This window comes from Artibeus jamaicensis, unplaced genomic scaffold (assembly GCF_021234435.1).
Source record: "Artibeus jamaicensis isolate MK-2021 breed Jamaican fruit bat unplaced genomic scaffold, CSHL_Jam_final scaffold_754, whole genome shotgun sequence".
Lineage (NCBI taxonomy): Eukaryota > Metazoa > Chordata > Mammalia > Chiroptera > Phyllostomidae > Artibeus > Artibeus jamaicensis.
In genome coordinates, this window is record NW_026522054.1 from 990,843 (window position 1) to 1,009,394 (window position 18,552).

Here is an 18,552-nt window from a genome sequence, read left to right on the forward strand (position 1 = left end):
TTCAAAGACATGTACTAACAAAACAATTTTAGAAACTGCTGCCCTGGCTGGTGTGGCTCAGTGGGTCGAATGCCGGCCCGCAAACCCAAAGGTCTCAGGTTCAATTCCCAGTCAGGGCTCACACTTGGGTTTCAGGCCAGGTCCCCAGCTGGGGGCGTTCGAGAGGCAACCAATCAGTGTTTCTCTTACATGTGGGTGTTTCCCTGGCTCTCCTCCTGCCCTTCCCCTCTCTCTAAAATATACATGAAATCTACTGCTCTGGCTGGTGTAGCTCAGTGGATTGAGCGCGGGCCTGCGAACCAGACAATCGCAGTTCGATTCCCAGTCAGGGCACATGCCTGGGTTGCAGGCCAGTTCCCTGCGGGCCAGTTCCCAGCAGGGGACGCACGAAAGGCAACCATACATTGATGTTTCTCTCCCTCTCTCCTTCCCTTCCCCTCTAAAGATAAAGAAATAAAGTATTTTTAAAAAATAATAAAAATAATAAAATACACATGAAATCTTAAATTAGAAAATTAAAATTAAAGAAAAAGAAACTGCTGAGCAACTTGAGCCTCTGTTTTATTCCCAGCAGCCGCCTTCCGACACCGGCTGTGTCCTCAGAGAAGGAGGCTTCCGTGTGGCTGCCTGCGGCCCGGTCTGGCGCTTCCTGCAGCAAGTGTGGCTGAGCGCCACCCTGCCGACACCCCGTCCGCACTTCCCCGTGGCCCTTAGGGGTAAAGTCCACAATCCCTGCCCAGCAGCAGGGTCCTCGTGGCCCCTCTCCACTCAGATCGCGCCCCCTGCTCCTTCAGGGCTCCAGCCCGCACACGTCCTTGCACCTCCTCCCCAGGGACCTGCCCTTTCTTGACGAAGGACCCTTTGCTCGTGTTCTTCGTGCTGCCTAGAACCTTCCTCTCTCCCTGTTTACCCAGAGAGGAGAGACGGGGCGAGTGTGTTCAGAGAAGGCACTGAACCAATATTTGTAAAATGAATGAATGAGCCGTGGAAAATCCTTCCCGGTTCTGACAAATTAGTCCGTCCGGGGAGCCACATGTCCCTTCCATCGTGTGAGCATCCCCTCCCCCCCAAGCCATCCCTGAAGCTGCCACGTGCTCCCCACCTCCCAGTATTCGTAAACAAGGGCTCTGGCCCACCTTCCCGGGGCCGCTCCCTCATTTTCGTGTTCTAGAGACAGGACCCAGAGCACATCAGCTCCTGGCCTTGTCTCAGCAAGGGGTGGGGTGCTGGGGTCGCCCTAGGAGGAGTGTTCCCAATGGAGCTTCAAAGATTAGTCCTGTTTCTTTTTAATTCAAATTATAAGAGAAAATTTATTTAGAAAGTTACAGAGGTAGAGGTGGAGGTTCAGGTAGCAGAAGTGAGCCAGCTGGGCCATGTGGACTCAGGAACAAGCGACAGAAGCAAGAGAAGGGCTCTTGAGCTTAGCAGAGAGGAAGGCAGAGGTAACGCACGCGCCTGGGGGAAGGAGAGGGGGCGGAGAAAGATGCAGGGGTGCTCCCGAAAGGGAGCGCATTCCTAGCCCCAGATTAACTGGTATTTTTGGAGCAGTGGTGGTGTGACCCCTTAAGGCAACCATAATTTCTATCTCCTCCAAATCGCTCCTTATGAGCTGCACTGTGAGTAATAAAATGCACTAAATGATCCACTTTGGTGGTTCCCCACGGACCAGCTCCCATCTCTGCTTTCTGGTTCCCATGGTTACCCAGAAGCTGCCCACAGACCTGACACCAGAGAGGGGCCGCTGGGCCTAAAGGCCCTGGAAGACCTCAGAGCGTTTGGCCGAGGGCAGTCTTGGCTGGTCCTCTTCTGAATCAGGGGCCACCGTGCTTCACCCTCTCTGTTATCAGCGGGGACAAAAAGGGCCCCAAAAACCGCACAGCTGAGGGAACTTCTTCAGGTGACTTCCAAGTTCCTCCCAGTTGCCCATGAGGCCACGCAGGCCGATTCTGACCTGATTTCTGTCACTGCCGAAGGGACAAGGGCTCAGGCATGAAACTGCTTGACTTTCTGCTATTCCCCCTTAATGTTAAAGCAGACCTTTATTTTTCTTTAATCCTTACCTGAGGATATGTTCTATGGATTTGAAGAGAGGGAGAGAGACGCCGTTCGGTTGCCTCCCCCGTGTGCCCCAACCAGGGATGGAACCCGAAACCTGGGCTCGTGCCCTGACCAGGAATCAAACCTGGGGCGATGCTCCAACCAACCAAAGCACCCCACCAGGACCAGACCATTCATGCTATGTAGAGGGGAATTTTCTTAGTAGATTGTGAAAGTGGAATTGGTCCCCTGGAGAGGAAAAAACATCAGTACGTAAATACATGTGGGCCTCAAGTAAAAACACCTCAGAGCCAGTTTCAAGGAAGGGGCGTGCTGGCCAAGTTTATAGTTCTAATGCCCCTTGGACGCCAGAATAAGATCTGATGGAGAGAGAAATGCAAAGATGAGGGCTGAGATTCATCGTTTGCTCTGGCCGAGGCCGAAATCCACCTGTGAGGTACAATGCGGTCCTTCTCCGTTTGTGCTGGGGCAGGCGGGCAAATGTCCCCTCCAGAGACAAGTGGCAATGGTCTGGCTTTCCCAAATCGGAGCTGGAATCCTGAGGCTTCCCAACCAATGAACACGCAGGTCCTTCCAGGGCATCAGACACTAAACACGGATGATGGAGGGCCCACGTCAAGGTGAGGACGCCCCCCAGCCTCCAATATGTTAAGAGACAAGGTGACATGAACTCGGATGTAAAAATGCCCGGGAGCCCAGTGGGGTGTGGTAGACAGAAAACCAGGTGTCGCTGGGCTGGAAACATACCCTCTGTGCAGAGTCCAAGGTCAAAGAGATTTGAAAGGAGACAGAAAAGAAGCAAAACTTAGGCAGAGGGGGCCCTGGCCAGATTGGCAGGCAGGCAGCCACAGAGAAAGCAGTTTCAACCAGCAGGCAGTACAGGTGTAGTGGGGTTCATCAAATAATAATAATAATAATAATAATAATAATAATAATAATAATAATAATAATATCGATCACACGATTTCCCCAGAGACCCTAGCAGAAGGAGCTTAACATTCCTGTGGGGCGGGGGGCCTTTGGCAGTGCGGTGAGGTCACAACTGGATCTCAGAATAATGCTTCTAAATGCATAAAATAACAAACAGGCTCATAAAAAGCATATTGAAATAGTTATCAAAATATGTTTTTTTTTTTATTTGGTACTTTCAATACATTCCTCTTCCCCCCCCGCCCCCCCCACCCCCCTCCTCTCTCTCATCATACTTGTTCCTCAAACTCCCTCCCCCTTTTTCCCCTTAAGTTCCCTTCCCTCTCCCCTCTGGTCGCTTGTGTGCCTTTATTCATGTTATATAGGAGATTTGGAGTAGAGCCTAATAAACAACACAGTTATGAGGTGGTGATCAGCGGGCATGGCATTCTGAGATGTTTGCAACATGATAGGAAAATAATCTGTGATTTCTACTACGGTGCTTCGTTACCTGAATTCATGCCAAAAGGAAATACGTTAGAGAGGGGTTAGCCCTGGCCGGGGAGCTCAGTTGGGTAGAGCATCATCCCAATATTCCAAGGTTGCAGGTTCAATCCCCAGTTAGGGCACATAAAAGAATCAACCAGTAAATGCTTAAATAAGTGGAACAAGTCAACATTTGCCTCTCCCTCTCTTCATCTCTCTTTCTAAAAATTAATAAATAAGAATAAATTAGTGAGGGGTAGTGTAACAAAAGATGTACCAATAGAACTCTTCCATGCTCTTCTTGAAACAGTGCTCATAACCCCCTGACTCAAATTCATACTAAAGTGTAAATGGTTGTCTTGGGTCCCTTCCTCATAGTAGACAGGACAGTGATGATAGTGGGATCAAACGGGAGGGCACTGAGCACTAAGAATAAAAATAAAGGGAAAAATATGTGGCACAAAGAAGGAGAACCCTCGCAAGTAGGATAAGACCCTGTTAGCAAAAGCAAACTTGCTTGATGTTGCATGGGACTGGGCAGCAAGAAACTGTTGCCTGCTGTTTTTCTGCTTCCTGGAGATCTGGCCCTGTGCTTTCCAGAATCAAAGAATGGATTTGGCCCTTTAAGTTCGCTGAGGCTTCCCCTGATTGCTCATTAAAAGTAACCATTCCTCCCTAGTGATTTGATTGAATTCCCAACAGTCCTTGAAGGAGGCTACAGACCAAAAGGTTCTCGAAGAGCGCTTTGAAAGATGCTGACCCCAGTCCCACTGCTGAGAGCAGGGCGTGCCTGGCCCCTGTTCCAGAGGGCAGGGCCTCCCAGAGGGCGCTGCTGACTCACAGAGGAAAAGAGCCGTGAGGGCTGTGTCACAGACGTCTCCTGAATTTGTCATCGTTGTTGGTTCTTTGCCTTTAGAGACATGGGACACGGGCCAGTCATTCCCTTTCCAAGACAAGCACGCAGGATATAAAACTCTATTTAATAAAGACAACAAAGATGAGAACGACCTCAAGCCTACAGAGGTGAAGAGAAAAATCCGGTCAAGGCAGAAAGGAGCATGGAAGAGGCAAGCACACAGGAGCACAAAGCACACACGGACATAGTCAGACTGAGAGGGAACCCTGGCTGGTGTGGCTCAGTGGACTGAGTGCCAGCCTGCAAACCAAAGGGTCGCTGGTTTGATTCCCAGTCAGGGCACATGCCTGGGTTGCAGGCCAGGTCCCCAGTGCCGGGCATGTGAGAGACAACCACACACCCATGTTTCTCTTCCTCTCTTTCTCCCTTGCTTTCCCTCTATCTAAAAATAAATAAATAATTTTTAAAAAGATTGAGAGGGAAAAATAGGCAGGGAAGGCCAGATAAAGAGAGAGAAATCCCCATCCTCACCAAACCCTTCAAAGGAAAGCTCATCTCGCTGCTAATCCTGCTCAGCGTGGAAAATAAGCCCCCACTAGACCGAAAGTCTGTATAACCGTTACAGCATTTACAACTCAGAAAGCCTCTCATTTCTGTCTGGGTTCTGGAAGTCTCTGTTCCTCACTCGTTAAAGGAGAAAACCTGCTCTTTCCTCCTGCAAACAGCCAGGGTCACATTCCTTTCCTCAGAGACCGCAGTCATCCAAGGTTAGAGTGACATCCTTCAGGCCCATTGCCACCCAAAGCGGTTTCCGGTCCCGATGCCTTTTCACAACCATCCGCAGCCTCGACACCTGTCTCTGTGTGGGGACACGAAGCCACACTCGGACATGCTGATGCCCAGTAGGACGGAGAGAGAAGGACATCCTCCACCACACTTTTCACAAGAGATGACATAACGCCGGTGTCCATCAGGAGGCTGGACAAATCAGTTGTGGCCCGTCAGTCGCAATGAAACACAGGACTCTGCGTGGTCACAAAAGAACGAAGCCCTCATCCAGTGAGATGAGAAGATCTCCAAGATAGTTCCTTCCTTTTTTTTAAAACCTCATCAAGGTTATGTTTCTTCATTTTAGAGAGAGATAAAGGGCGGGTGGGGGCGGGGAAGGAGAGAATCAACAATGTGAGAGAGGAACATCCATCAGTTGCCTCCCCTGTGTGCCCTGACCGAGGATCGAACCTGCAACCTAGGTACGTACCGTGACTGGGAATCGAACCCACGACCTTTGTTTTTTGGTGTACAGGACGACGCTTCAACCACCTGACCCACCAGCCAAGGCTCCAAAATATTTTCCTAAATGAAATAATAGCAAATAATGGCGAGGTGCCGAATAGTGTTTATAGAATGCTGCCTTCCACGCAAGAAAGGGTAAAAATTAGAATATGTATTTAGATTGGCTTGACTTTGCATAAAGGGACACAGAAAAGATTTATTTCAGTGGTTGCAAGTCAGTGAGCAATGGAGTGGATTTTCACTGTGAACCTCCAGTTAATTTAATTTTTCAACTGTGTGTATTCAGAATAATCATACAATAGTAACACAAAGCTCTATAAAAGAAGTGTCATTTTCATTATATAGATCAACTGTTGAAAAATAATGATGATAATTTTTCTTAACCTCGAGTAGACCCCACTGCACTGCATTATAGTCTGAAAAGCCAACCAAGCATTCATCAGCATTAATCCCCATCACACCCCGATGCGCCCCGTACTGCGAGACACCACCTCGCTCTTGGGGGAGAAATCTCTCCTCCTAATCTCGCCACAAGCCACCACGGTTCAGGGCCAGCCCTGGCTCAGACCTCATGGCCACACAGGTGGCTGCAACTCAGCCACCGGCTTCCACCCTGGCATGGGGGGGCACCCACTTTCTGCTTGTCCAAGCTCCATGTGGTCGACGTCCCGGGGGCCCGGCCCCTTCAGGAAGTCGGACTCCACGGACCCTCTGGGCTCTGTCCACTGAAAACTGCCACCTCTGAACACAGCATGGGGACACGGTCAGTAATATAGTGACACCTAGGTACGGGGGGTGGGGGTCACTTCGTAAGTCACATGAATGTCTAACCACTATGCTGTATGCCTGAAACTAACATAATGCTGACTGCCCACTGTCATGGAAAATTACAGTTAATAAATAAACTTGAAAAGAGGTTCTAATGATCTGGATTAAAAACAGCAACAACAAAAAACACACCACCTCGGAGGCTCGGCTCACCCAAGGCGGCCCCCATGGCTAGGCACCCAGACTTTGGTGGGGGCTGGATTCTGCAGGTTGGTTTGGGCTGTTTCCTACAGTCCGAGCCACCAGCAGCCAGGCACACAGGCCATGGGCAGCACCTGCTCACCATGGTAACACTCAGGCCTCTTTTCAGAAACCCTCTCTTCTCCTTGCTTAAAACTATTCAAAGGAAGCCCTACCCAAGCGATCAATTCAAAGGCACTCATTAAATACCTTTTCTGAAGTGAAACCGTGGCTAATGAGGAGCTGTTAAAAGCATGGATGGGAAGTTGTGCTGCCGTGAGACACAAACAAAATGAGGCAAAGCATTTAGGGGGGAGAGAAAGGCTTGCCATGCACCCAGGACTGGAAAGGTCAGCTCGGTCCCCCCTGGGAGCCCTGATGCAAAGGCCGAGGTGTCAGGGGACAGCACGTGGCACCCCAAATCGTTCTCACTGCTTTATCCTCGCCTCCCATGAGCTCTGGCTGTGGGGACATTTGCTACACTCTTTAAAGGAGAGAACACCGGAGGCCTTTACAGCAAAGTGCCCTGTCATTTTCCAAAATCAGAAAGGTTTCCAGCAGGTTGAAAACAGGCTTTCCCAGCTGGGACACAGAGGGGGCACCTCCTGAAAGAGGAAGGTCAGCAGGTCCCTGCAGATGCTGAGATTGTGTCCGTCCCACTGGCGTGCACCAGGCATAGCGTCTGTCTCCTCATTGCTTGCATGTCCACTTTCATATTTTGCAGCTGCCACTGGATGGCAGTTTGGAAGGCCTGAGACTTCCATTCAGAACCATGGTGTCCCCTAAAATGTCAGTGTGGCCACAACTCAACTATGAGGCTCTGTTCGGGGATTGAGAGCATCCGGCTTGAGGTTAGAACTTACAAAGCAAAGCAAAATGCGTTATTTCCAAAACTTAACTGCCCTTGATGGGAGGAAATATGAAATTTGGGAAGGGGAGGGTCTTCTTAATCCTAAAATCTGGGACCTGTGAAAGATAGCTTGGCTAGAAAGATAGGATCCTTGTTTTCTCACTAATTATAAAAGCATCTATTAGGTCAGCTACTTGTACAGACATAGCCATTTCACAGGGCAAATTATGGCCATTTAAAGGTGACTACAGTCTGTCCAGTTGGACAGCTTCATCTGATGTCACTCATCACACACACACATGCTGCCCTGCCCCCAAACGAGCAGGACCGTCCCCGCTTACTCACCAAGACTGCCTTGACAGATGTCTGTGCGTGTGGCTCCGCCAGCGATAAACTGGGGGCTGGCGCACAGCTCCTGAAAACAATGTGGGGGACAAAATACAAGTTGTAAGGTACCCAGGGATGGTGGCAACAGGGGTAAAGACCATTTCAGGGTCGTTGAATTCAGGCCTCAAAGCAGCCGAGGGGCTCACCGACTGTGCACCCTCCGAGTCACTGCTGAAGGCTCTCCTCCTTCTGCTCCTGCAGCCTCACGCGCCCTTGACTTTCCCCTCGCCTCTCCAGATGCCCCTTCTCAGTCTCCTCCAAGGGCTCCACTGCTCAGCTCACCCCTAAGGGTCAGGGAACCCGTGGCCCGGTCCTCAGCCCCCTGGCCATCCCTACCAATCCAGTCCTCCAGCCACGCTGTGGCTTCAACTCCTGACAACGGGACAGGCTGACACTCCCCAAACCAGTCCCCTGAGCTGTACAGTCAGTGACCCACATCGCGCTGATCGTGTGACATAAGCTCGTTAAGACTCACGTCCCATAAGTCTACCAAGTTCTGCTGAAATTTCGGGTTCAGTTTGGGAGGCAGAGCAGTTTGCAAAGGCCAGAGGCATGTTCAGGGGTTATAGCCAGAACGGCGCTAAGGGGATTGATAATAAGTAGATGGGATGCTCATTTCACCACATGTTATATTTAGCATAATTCAAAACGCACCCCCTTCCCCCAGGATAAAACCACCTCCAACACCAGAACTAGCACCGGGAGTCTCTCAGGGGCCATGCAACGTCCCCTGCCGTGTAAGGAGACGGCATCTCAGCCTCGTGCCTGAGATCATCCGGAAGTCTTCTCTGCAGGCTAACCTTCTGTGGCAACTCAGATCAGAGATACAAAGTAATCTGGCAGCCAAAGATGTTAAAAAGAGGCTGGCAGGCCCCCACCTGCCCACACTCGGGGCACTATTTTTGTCTTTCTGAGTAACAATCTAGCCTCTTCAGCAGTGACGGGGACTGTGACTCGGGGCAGGGTCGCAGCGCACACTGGGCCAGCCTTGCTCGTGTCCCCCTCTGAGGAGTGGGTTCAGGGGAAACAGGCATCAGTAGCAATCCAACGCAGGAAGTGACTTCAACCGCCTAGTGTCGGTGACAAGGGCAACTTGGAAGCATGCTCCCCAGGGGCATTAGACCGGAGCTGACAGCCCATGCTGGGCATTTCGGGAGCTGGAGCTGTGCACATTCAGAAGACTCAGGGCTGTCGCCGCCTCCTTCATCATCACCAGTGAGGTGGCCACAGACTCAGCCCAGCGCGGGACAGATTACCTCCATCCTCACCACCATGTTGCGTAGGGGGCTCCTATCCCTGACGCTCGGTCACTTGACGGGGGCCCCCTGGTGGTAGGTCATGGACATAGGTTTTGGGAGGGTGGCTCTTCATTCTCTGCCCTTGATTTTGGGGTGGGACCAGTGACTGCATCCAGGAGCCCCTGAGCTCCATCTGAATTCACAGACCCACAGCCCTACCCATGGCCACTCACCAGCCCAGGTGGGACAAAGACACAGTCCATGACCTTAAGCAACCCTGCACTTTTCTGCATCACTGTCACCATTTACACTGAGCACTGACTTGCTCCGTGTGCGCTGGCCCAGGGGCCTGTGCCTGATGTGGGCCAGGCACTGGGCTCTGAGCTTTGTCTCCAGGCCTCATATCAACCCTGAGGAATAAGGTGCCAGGAGCACCATTTTACAGATGTGAAAACTGAGGCCTGCAGAGGAGAGCTGCCCAAGACCACCCGGGCAAAGCCAGGATTCAAAACTAACCTGCCTGGTCCCAAAGCCCATGCATGCGCTTCCCTCCAACCTCAGCGCCTCTGGAAAACATCTTTCATGGGAGAGAGGCCTTTCGAAACAGGGGGTCCAGGAATTTAGGGCCCAGAGCCACGCCTTCCCCCTCAACTACTTCCCGCCAAAAGCCAGGGCCCTCTGCCCTGTCTAACACTTGACAATGAGGCTGTCTCCTTACCGGGGGCCGCTTCCAGACAATGCCTTGAGTTTGGGGGGAGCAGGGTCCAAGGTCCTTGTAGCCCAAGGCTGATGGGCATGCCGGGAACTCTGGGTCCTTAAATAGGACCCCCAAGTCCAAGCACTGCTGCCTGAGGGTCTTGAAGTCCTGGCCCAGGTACTTGACGGCTTTCTGGTTGGAGCCCAGGCCTTCGGCAGCCGCCCACCGCTTGGAGACTCGGGCCGCCAGGGCTGCCATGGCCGTGGGTGCATGTGGAGAGGACAGGGTTGCTCAGTGCTCTCCGCACCCCAGGGTTGTGGGGTACCGGCCCCGCTGGAAGGGGAGCTATAAGGCAGGGAGGAGGGGAGGTGGAGCTGGTGAACTTCACCTGAGGCCCTGCTCTACAGGGAAGTGAGTCACGGCCAGGAGCAAATACGTACCCAGAGTGCAAATGAACAGGCCCCACCTTCCCTGTCTGCCTTCTGGCAGGCGATTTGGATGGAGGCAGGGAAACTTCCAGGTTCCCTCCCAGGCCATCAACCTAAGAAATTCATTAGGCTCTCAGCTGCCCCCCAGCCCCACCCATGCAAGACCTGCTGGCCTCCCTCTGCACCCAAGGGCTGGGAAACTGTCTGCAGTGCAAGAGGAGGATTCACTGAGGCTTTGTGGGGCTGAGCAGGGTGGGGGCAAGGGGTTCCACGGGCCCCCTTTCTTTCCAGACAAGTTTGGCCCCAGAATTGCACAGTACATAAAGGGGTGGGAAGGGGTGATTCCCGGATCAGAGCAAAGCCAGCTGGACGCCGTTCCGGCCACACATGAGGTCCTGACCGCTGCCTGGGTTTCCGTCCCAGTTCCAGCAGCAATTAGCTCTATCACCCTCGGCGAGTCATTGAACCTCTGTTACCCTTCATTTCCTCACCTGTAAAATGGGAAGTAATGGCAGGATCTACCTCGTAAGGTTGTTTGGAAGAGTCATGCGGCAGAAGAGGTCATTTGCTTCAGTGAGTACAGAAGAAACGCTCAGTACAAGTCAACTGCCCTTATTCCTGGGAATCCGGGCTCTTAGGTTCTCATCTCGGGAGGGAGTTGTGGGCTGTGCCACCTTGTACTGACCCCTTCGTTTGTGGCTTCAGTCCCCCAGACCCCGTCTACCCCAAGGGTGTAGACCACATCGGTGATTTTTTAAAATTTGTCGTTCCTCTTACTTACACATTCATTGGTTGATTCCTATATGTGCCCTGACCAGGGATCAAACCCACAACCTTGATACACAGGGACGATGCTCCAACCAACTGAGCTACGTGGCCAGGACCAACACATCGTGATTTTTGAAGCTGATGTGTGGCAAGCTGGAAAGGGGTCCCCCAGAGGTACTGAGTCCTAATCTCTGGAACCTGTAAACAATGCTTCCTTTGGAAAAAGGACCTTTGCAGATCAACAGCTAAAGGACCCAGGGAAGGACCCACTCCCAGAGCGGCAGGAGGGGTGTGGCGCTGCCCACACCTTGGTCTTTGCATTCCTGGCCTCCAGCTCTGTAAGAATGCATTTGTGGTGTTTCAAGCCACCAGGTTAGAGACCCTCTGTCGCGGCAGCCACAGTCAGCGAGCACAGCCTTGCCCCAGGTGCTGAGTCTCTGAGTTCTTAGTGCTGTTCCTCGCTCCCAGAGAAGGCCTGACTCCGGGGGTCCAAGGGAAGACCCAGGCATCTGCAGCTTTTAAACCATTATCCCAGAGATAACACTCGTGCGGGGGTCCACAGTCCTACCCGTGTCAGCCAATGGCAGCCTGGGTGGGAAGCTCAACCAGGTGGGCCGATCTGGGCAGGCACGAAGCAGGGTCTGCTTCCCTGGAGCCCAGGATAAAACCTGGTTTCTCAGGTCACATGAGGAAGGCAAGGCCTCAGCGCCCTTCAGAGGCTGAAGCACACATGGGAAGGACGAGGCCGTGGCCCTGCGTTAGTATAGACCCCACCATCAAGCTCACCCACTGTCGACAGCTGCGTTCTCACCGCCCCCAGAGCGGCCCCTGGTCTCACTTGGGTGGCCCCTGGTCTCGCTGGGGTGGCCCCATTCTCCTTTAAACCCAGAAACATGGCTTCGTTCAAGGAGCACAGAATCCTCCTAAGCACATTGGGTTCCAGCAGGAATGTAGCAACTCTGGGGGAGAGGAAGGCATATGTATTTTTTAACCTTGGGATCCGCCGCTTAATTCTCTGAGGCTTGTGATTGATGACTGTGAACCACGTTACTCCACCCAGAGTGGTCATTTCAAACCTGGCCCCATCATGGTGGGGGTGGGGGGATGGAAGAGGGGATGGGAGGTAGATGATAGTGGAAAAACACGATTTAAAAAATCTGACCCTGTTGCTTCTAGTTTTCAAATCCCCAAGGCCGACCACTGCTCTTAGGGAAAACACAGGGAGGGGTCAGCAAGGCCCCAAGAACCCAAGGGGACCAGCCCTTTCCACCCTCCCCGCCTCCTCCGCCATGCTCCTCCCTCTCCGCCAGCCACCTCCTGGCTGTCCTTTGGGCCCCAGAATGTGGATCTCTGTCCCATTCAGGGTCTTGCATCTGCTGTGCCCTCTGCCGAAAATGCTCTTTCCCCACCCCCACCCCCACTCATCCTTCAGACCCCGAGCGCCCCGCGGAAGGCCTGCATGGAGTCACCCCTCCCACCATTATCCTGAGATAACGCCCCCAGAACAGCCTGCCAGGCTCCGCCCAGCAGTGATTTAAGTAATGTCCCTCCGCCCCACCAGCCTCTGAGCTCAGCGAGGACTGATCATCGCTGTTTCACCGGGGCCTGGGAAGCTCCAGGCACGAAATAAAGACTGAATAAATATTTGTGGGATGAGTGAGCACCCACAGGTCTGAGATGCCCAGTGGCTGGATATACACGCACCAGGTAAATGGACCTGACCAGCCAGGTAGGGCCATTAGTTAATTGGCAAAGAGCTCATGGGATGTTTTCCCTGCCCCCTTTTCTCCCCGTTCCACCTGGAAGGTTCCCTCAGGGTAAAGTGAACCAGCCCTCCCTCCATCCAATCTCAGTTTCAGAGGGACCCGGACTGGATCTCCTTTCCACCCCACCTGCCTAAATATCCTCGCCCTTCGGCTTGAGGTGCTGCACCAGCAAACCTTCCTCACCTAGGCAGACGGGTCTGAGCCGTGCAAATACAGCCTTTGATTCCTGAGTAAGGAAGAGCAAAGGTGGTGGAGGCAGGACCAGTCTCTGCCCCCTGGGCCCCACCCTGCCACCCAGCCAGGCACCCAGGAGGAATCAGCCTGTGCCCGCTGGCTCTGCCAACCCGAATGGGTGTCAGAGGTCACCCCAGCTTCACACCCCAGACACCCGTGGAGTTAGCGAAGCCTAGGATCTGTGACAGAGGCTGAGGAGGCCAAGCAGAAACATGCCAGGGGCCACCAACTGCATAACAAGGACGCTGCCGCGACCAGCGCAGGTGAGCGCTGCCTCCTTCGGGACAGACGCCCCGCAGCGGAGCTTCATCCGCAGCAGCCGCCTTTCCGCGGCCAGGAGCACCACCTCGCTGACTCCCCAGCAAGGAAGACAAGTCAGCCAGAGGCCCAAGCGTGCGAGTCAGGCCGTTAGAGTTTGCTGGGCTCATTGCTGCGCGTAACCGTGGCTTGGGGAGAGGCTGAGAGAAAGCGGGCAGCGGCATTCTCACGCCCGGGCCTCCCACTGCGGAATTCTAAGGCAAATGGATGCATGCGAAGTCAAGGGTGTCGCAGAGTTCTCACGCATCGCTGGTGGGAAGGGGAAACAGTGCAGCAGCATCGGAAAGCATCCCAGCAGCTTCTCGCACTGCAAGTTCAAGTTAACATTCCACTCCAAGGGGTTGAAAGATTTTAAAAAATGTAAGTCCACACGAACCTTGCTCTTGAAGCCTCCTAACGGCATTATTCATAATAGCTGAAAAAGTGGAAACAACCCAAATGTCCATCAGTGGATGACTGGATAAACCAAATGGGGTGTGGCCATACAGTGGAATATTATGCAGCCATAAAAAAGGAATGGAGTGCTGATACGTGCCACGACCTGGATGAAGCCTAAAAACATTGTGCCCAGTGAAAGAAGCCAGTTACCAAAGGTCTCACACTGTATGGTTCCAGGTGTAGGAAACAGCCAGAAGAGGGAAATCCATTAACACACTCCAAAAAAGGAACAATAAACACAAAGATCAGAATAGTTGTCTTTCCCACCTTGAAGAGGGGTAGATAGGGTTGGAGATGGTAAAGAGAGATGTAAGTTTTAGGTAATGTTTTCATTCCTGGGTGGGGTGGTGGACACACAGGGGGAGTTCATTACACTGTTAATAATAAATTCAGGAAATTAAAGACAGCCAAGCATGGACTAATGATGAGGGTGTGTCATGAACCAAGGATTATAATTAATCCAATTTTGAACTTAAACAGTGAGGAAGGAAATTCCCACATGAGGCAGAGGAGGGGGATAGTCATGGGCTTGGAATTCTGCCCAGAGACACTGAAATGCGGTATCGGTGGTGCCCCCGTAGAGCCGGGAGGCAAGCGGGATGGGCGGAGGGTGTCCACAGCCCCTTGGTCATCTCTGCCACGCAGACCCAAGGAACAGCCGCGTTCCTCATCCCCTGCTGCCCCATCACGAGGAGAAAGAGAACCCTGAGTTGCCCACTGGGTTGTCAGAGAAAAGGCAAAGGGAGAAAAGCTCACAGGTTCTCATTACTTCCAGTTCCCTGCAAACCTCAGAGAAATGGCCGGAGCGGACCTGGAATACCCAGGTGGTTGCTAGGACTTATCGTGGCAATTTCCCAAGGTTGATTACAAAACGCCGATGTAGAGCGTTCCCACGGTTACTGTTTGAACACATGCCCTGTCCGGTGTTTCTCCTGCACATCTGGGAAGTCACCTCTCTCCATCCCCCAAACCCTGGTCTCGGTACCATCCTTCGTCCCTCCTACCCCGGATCATGGGTCGCACTTGCCTTCCAAATTTCTCAACTCCTTGCAATCTCCCGTCAGATTCTGCCACAGGAAGTACTTCAATGCCCCTTAAGGATGGCATTCCTACTCAATGGCACCACACCATGACCTTCACCCTGCCTCCTCTTCCACAGCCCTGTCGCCATAGCAACCCTGCCCGCCCGTGTTCCTCCGTGCGGAACTGTGAGAAACTCCCCCAAACCCACCATGCCTTTTCACCTGCCCGACCCCTGCTCCCTGTAACTGAAATGACGGTCACCCTGTCCTCTTTCTGCTCGGCCGTGTCACTTCTCCAGAAGGGCTCCTGAGCTAAAGGCCATCCTACAATGACACATCACATCATAATCACTGGTTTGCTTCCTGGTTGCATTATCTCCTTCATTCTTCCCATTAGAGTTGAGTTTGCTTGCAGGCAAGACTGCCTTTCTCCTCACTGCGTCTCCATCCCCCCATTATCTCAAACCCCTTCCCCGTGGCCCACCCACTGACACCTGAGACATACAGATGTTCGTGTTTGAGGAATGAATAACTAGCTAAACGTGCAAGTTACAGTAAGGCTCTCTCTCTTGCATTCTTGGATTGGCAAGAGACAGAGTATAATGAAGCCCGAGGTGGGTAGGATTATAAGAATTGAAGTATCGGTGTAACCCGAGGACTCGTTTTCCACGCTCCCGGCAGAAGGTAAGGGGCGCGCCTTTGTGGATACTGCGCATGCGCCCACCCACACCCTCCAAACCTCAGCTCTTGACTTACTCAAGCTTCGGTTTCAGCAACAACCAACCCACGTCTCACAGGTGCAAAAGCTGAGCTTCATCACACATTTCCTAAGTAGTAGAAGCAGGATTCGCATACAGGCTTATCTTACCCGAAAGCCACTGTTGTTATTTGAGATACCATGTTGACACCGTTTAAAGAGACAAATGATCACTCTGAGACTAGAATGCACCCTGGGAGTTGAGCTCCGTGGAGGTTGCTTCCTTGTCACAGACAGACCCCCACAGGGCCGCTGGATTCCCACTGCTAGTCCCAGGTGAGACCCTCCTGCAGCAGCAGGTAGCCAGGACAGGAGCACCAGAGAGAGGCCGCTGCCCCTCCCTGCCACCCGGATGTTGCTTCTCAGACCAGCCGAGATTCTAGGCAGCTGACCTGAGAGCTGCAAACACCAACAGTCAGAGGTAAGGTAGCAAAGCCACGAGCTTGCTCCAGCAACTAGTGGTCTCTGCTGCCCCCTAGCGCCCTGTTTCGTCCCAACAGGCCTTGTGGATTCAAATAAAGCCAAGTACTTGGTACCACCACACTCGTCTGCGTAGTAACCGCTCTTTTCCTGTTTTGCTCCACAGAGGGTGGCTGCTAGCTGGTTTTTCTGAAAACACGTATAAAGAAAATTTAAAACATTTTTTTTCATGACTAGGGCACTCTGCAAATGGGTAAAGGAAAAGAGTCGTGCATGTATCCCGCCTTCCCTACACGGACTGCATTTTAGGGTCCGTGGTGACTAAGGCAATGCTTTTCTTTACAGAAGAACTGCAGCTTATAATAGAACAAGTGGTGGAACTAGAAGTCACCGTTTTTCAATCCTGAATGATGAAACTGTTAGGTTAACGGCTCATGAGGGACTTTATAATGAGTCAATCAGGCTGACAACACCCGGACGCACTTACGAACCTGTACATCCCAAGAAATGGGACTTATTGCCTCCTTACCTGACGCACCAGGACGCACAACACAATCCACCGGTGAAGGCTTGTAGCCCATCTCCAAAGGTGGACCGGAATTCAATCAGGCGTCCAGACCTCACTGCCTTTTTAGGAAAAATAAAAGGTTTAGCAGGGTTTTTCAACGTCTATACTATCGACATTTGGGACCCACCAACTCTTTGTTGGGGAGGCAGGGCTGTTCTGTGCATTGTGGGACGTTCAGCGGCCTCCCTGGTCCCCACTTACTTCACGTCAGTAGCACGCCCGCGGTCGTGACGACCGAAAATGCCCAGACCTTGCCGCGTGTTCCCTGAGAGGCAAGATCACCCCCGGTGAAACGCCACTGGGTTAGACACCCGAGTTCAGTGACGCCATGAGGGGACAATCAGCCCGTGGAGGCCTGATGGGGGCAGGAGCAGGAAGACATTGCGGCCGGGCTAGGGCGGTCCTACGGGTCCTGGGGTGGTCCAGAGCACCTCGGGGGACGGGCCAAAATTTCATCACAACTGTATCGCATTGTTGTGATACATCGTTGTAACAGGAGGCTTCCCGCTTCCCTTCTCAGACGTCGGCCCCTAATAAACACTCTGCACGTGGAACTCCGTCTCATCCTCTACCTCGGGGGGGGGAGGGCAGCTGCCAACACTTGCTTAGTTTGATGCGTTGCTACCACCACTGAGAAAGTATACATTCCGGTGGCCCCGCAGAGAATTTGCAGAAATGGGAGCCCGGAAACTCTTACAATCATTCATAATGCCAAATTAATAAATATTATTCTTCATTGTATTGTATAAAACTATGACACTAAAACTCGTATTTTTTGCAAATCAAAATGTTATGTTGTTTCTCATGTATCACCATTACCCTTATTACACTTTATAAGAAAAAATATTTTTAAATTTAAAAAAGCTTTGTATTTTAAGGGCACTTCCCCGCCCCCCCCCCCCCCCCCGAGTTTTGATGAATGTGGCCACAGTGTCCTTTTGCATGGAACCTTGAAATTCTGCAGCTGGCCTGCAGGGGGAGATCATGGACCACTAACTCGGTTTTCTCGTAGGCGTTAGAAGACAGAATCTTACTGTAATCTACTATCAGGTATTTACACCTTAAGTGGATGAATTTTTAGATCCTTTTATGAAATAAGGTTTTAAAATGTGTCAGAAGAGATGCTGGGGGTCCTGCCTGCACGGAAAACAGAGCGAAGACCACTAAGAAGGGGAAGGGTGGTGAGGGGGGAACCAGGGGCCTAAAGATAAACTCCAAGTTTTACCCAGAATTACGTTTTGTTAGCATCTCGTTCCTGACGCAAATGTGAACAACACATACAGCCCAGCTATTAAAAATTTAAAGTTAGATGTCATTTATTTGAGTCATTAAAAATAAGCCCCCCTCACTACCAGAAGCACACTAGAACCACATACAAAACCAAACAGTCAGGAGCACCACTCAGCCTCTTGTTTGAGACCAGTTTCGAATGCCCGGCTCTAGCGATGTGGAACTGCTTTTCCCTGTCTGAGGCCCTCTAGAGAGATGTCAGTGTCCCAGGGTTCTAAGCTGAGCAAAACACCTGCCGTTAATGAGAATGTGCCGATACTGTCCTTTTCCACGTGGGGTGCAAAGAACTAATGTGCAGTTGGTCTATTAGCACAAGGCTAGTAAAAATGCATCGCTGGTAAAGTGAATGCAACCTCCTGGGAGAGTACCAACAGTCAAACTTGTTTTTTACGTTCTGTTACTTGTATAGGTGATATTTCTATTTGTACAGCCATCTCGTGCAAAAAATGAAGACTTGTGAGTAAAGCTCTAGCTAAGGGGAGAGGAATGAACCAAACCAGCCCCCACTGTAAACAAATTTCAGACTCAGGGCCTCCTGGAAAGGGAGGGAGAAGAACTAACCCAAGAAATTTTGCCAGCAGCATTTACAGCATATACTATGCTCAATTAAGACCAAAAATTCTGTCAACAAAGTTGGAACACTGGTGAGTCGTTTTCACCTTCACGGTGGTGTAGGCGGGCCATTCAAGAGAGAGAATGAGGAATGGAGAAGCGGGTGAAGGACCAGGGGCTCCCCCTTCCTCCTTGTTGGGAAAGGGAAC

General features: G+C 51.8%; 1 protein-coding gene across 3 annotated transcripts in view; it reads right to left on the bottom strand.

The window, feature by feature from the left end:
- Positions 1–16,873, bottom strand: part of LOC119036543 (calpain-8) — a 71,028-nt gene extending 54,155 nt beyond the window's left edge. For 2 of the 3 annotated variants that reach the window (XM_037128372.2, XM_053659512.1), the window contains exons 1-2: positions 9,804–10,077; positions 7,806–7,875 (exon numbers count right to left, since the gene is read on the bottom strand). In XM_037128372.2, coding sequence (XP_036984267.2) covers positions 7,806–7,875; positions 9,804–10,040 — 307 coding nt within the window. In that variant the 5' untranslated portion in view covers positions 10,041–10,077. Of the gene's footprint in view, positions 1–7,805; positions 7,876–9,803; positions 10,078–16,462; positions 16,561–16,702 lie in introns of those variants that run through there. The other variant, XM_053659513.1, reaches the window with a different exon arrangement.
- Positions 16,874–18,552: the final 1,679 nt, after the last annotated feature.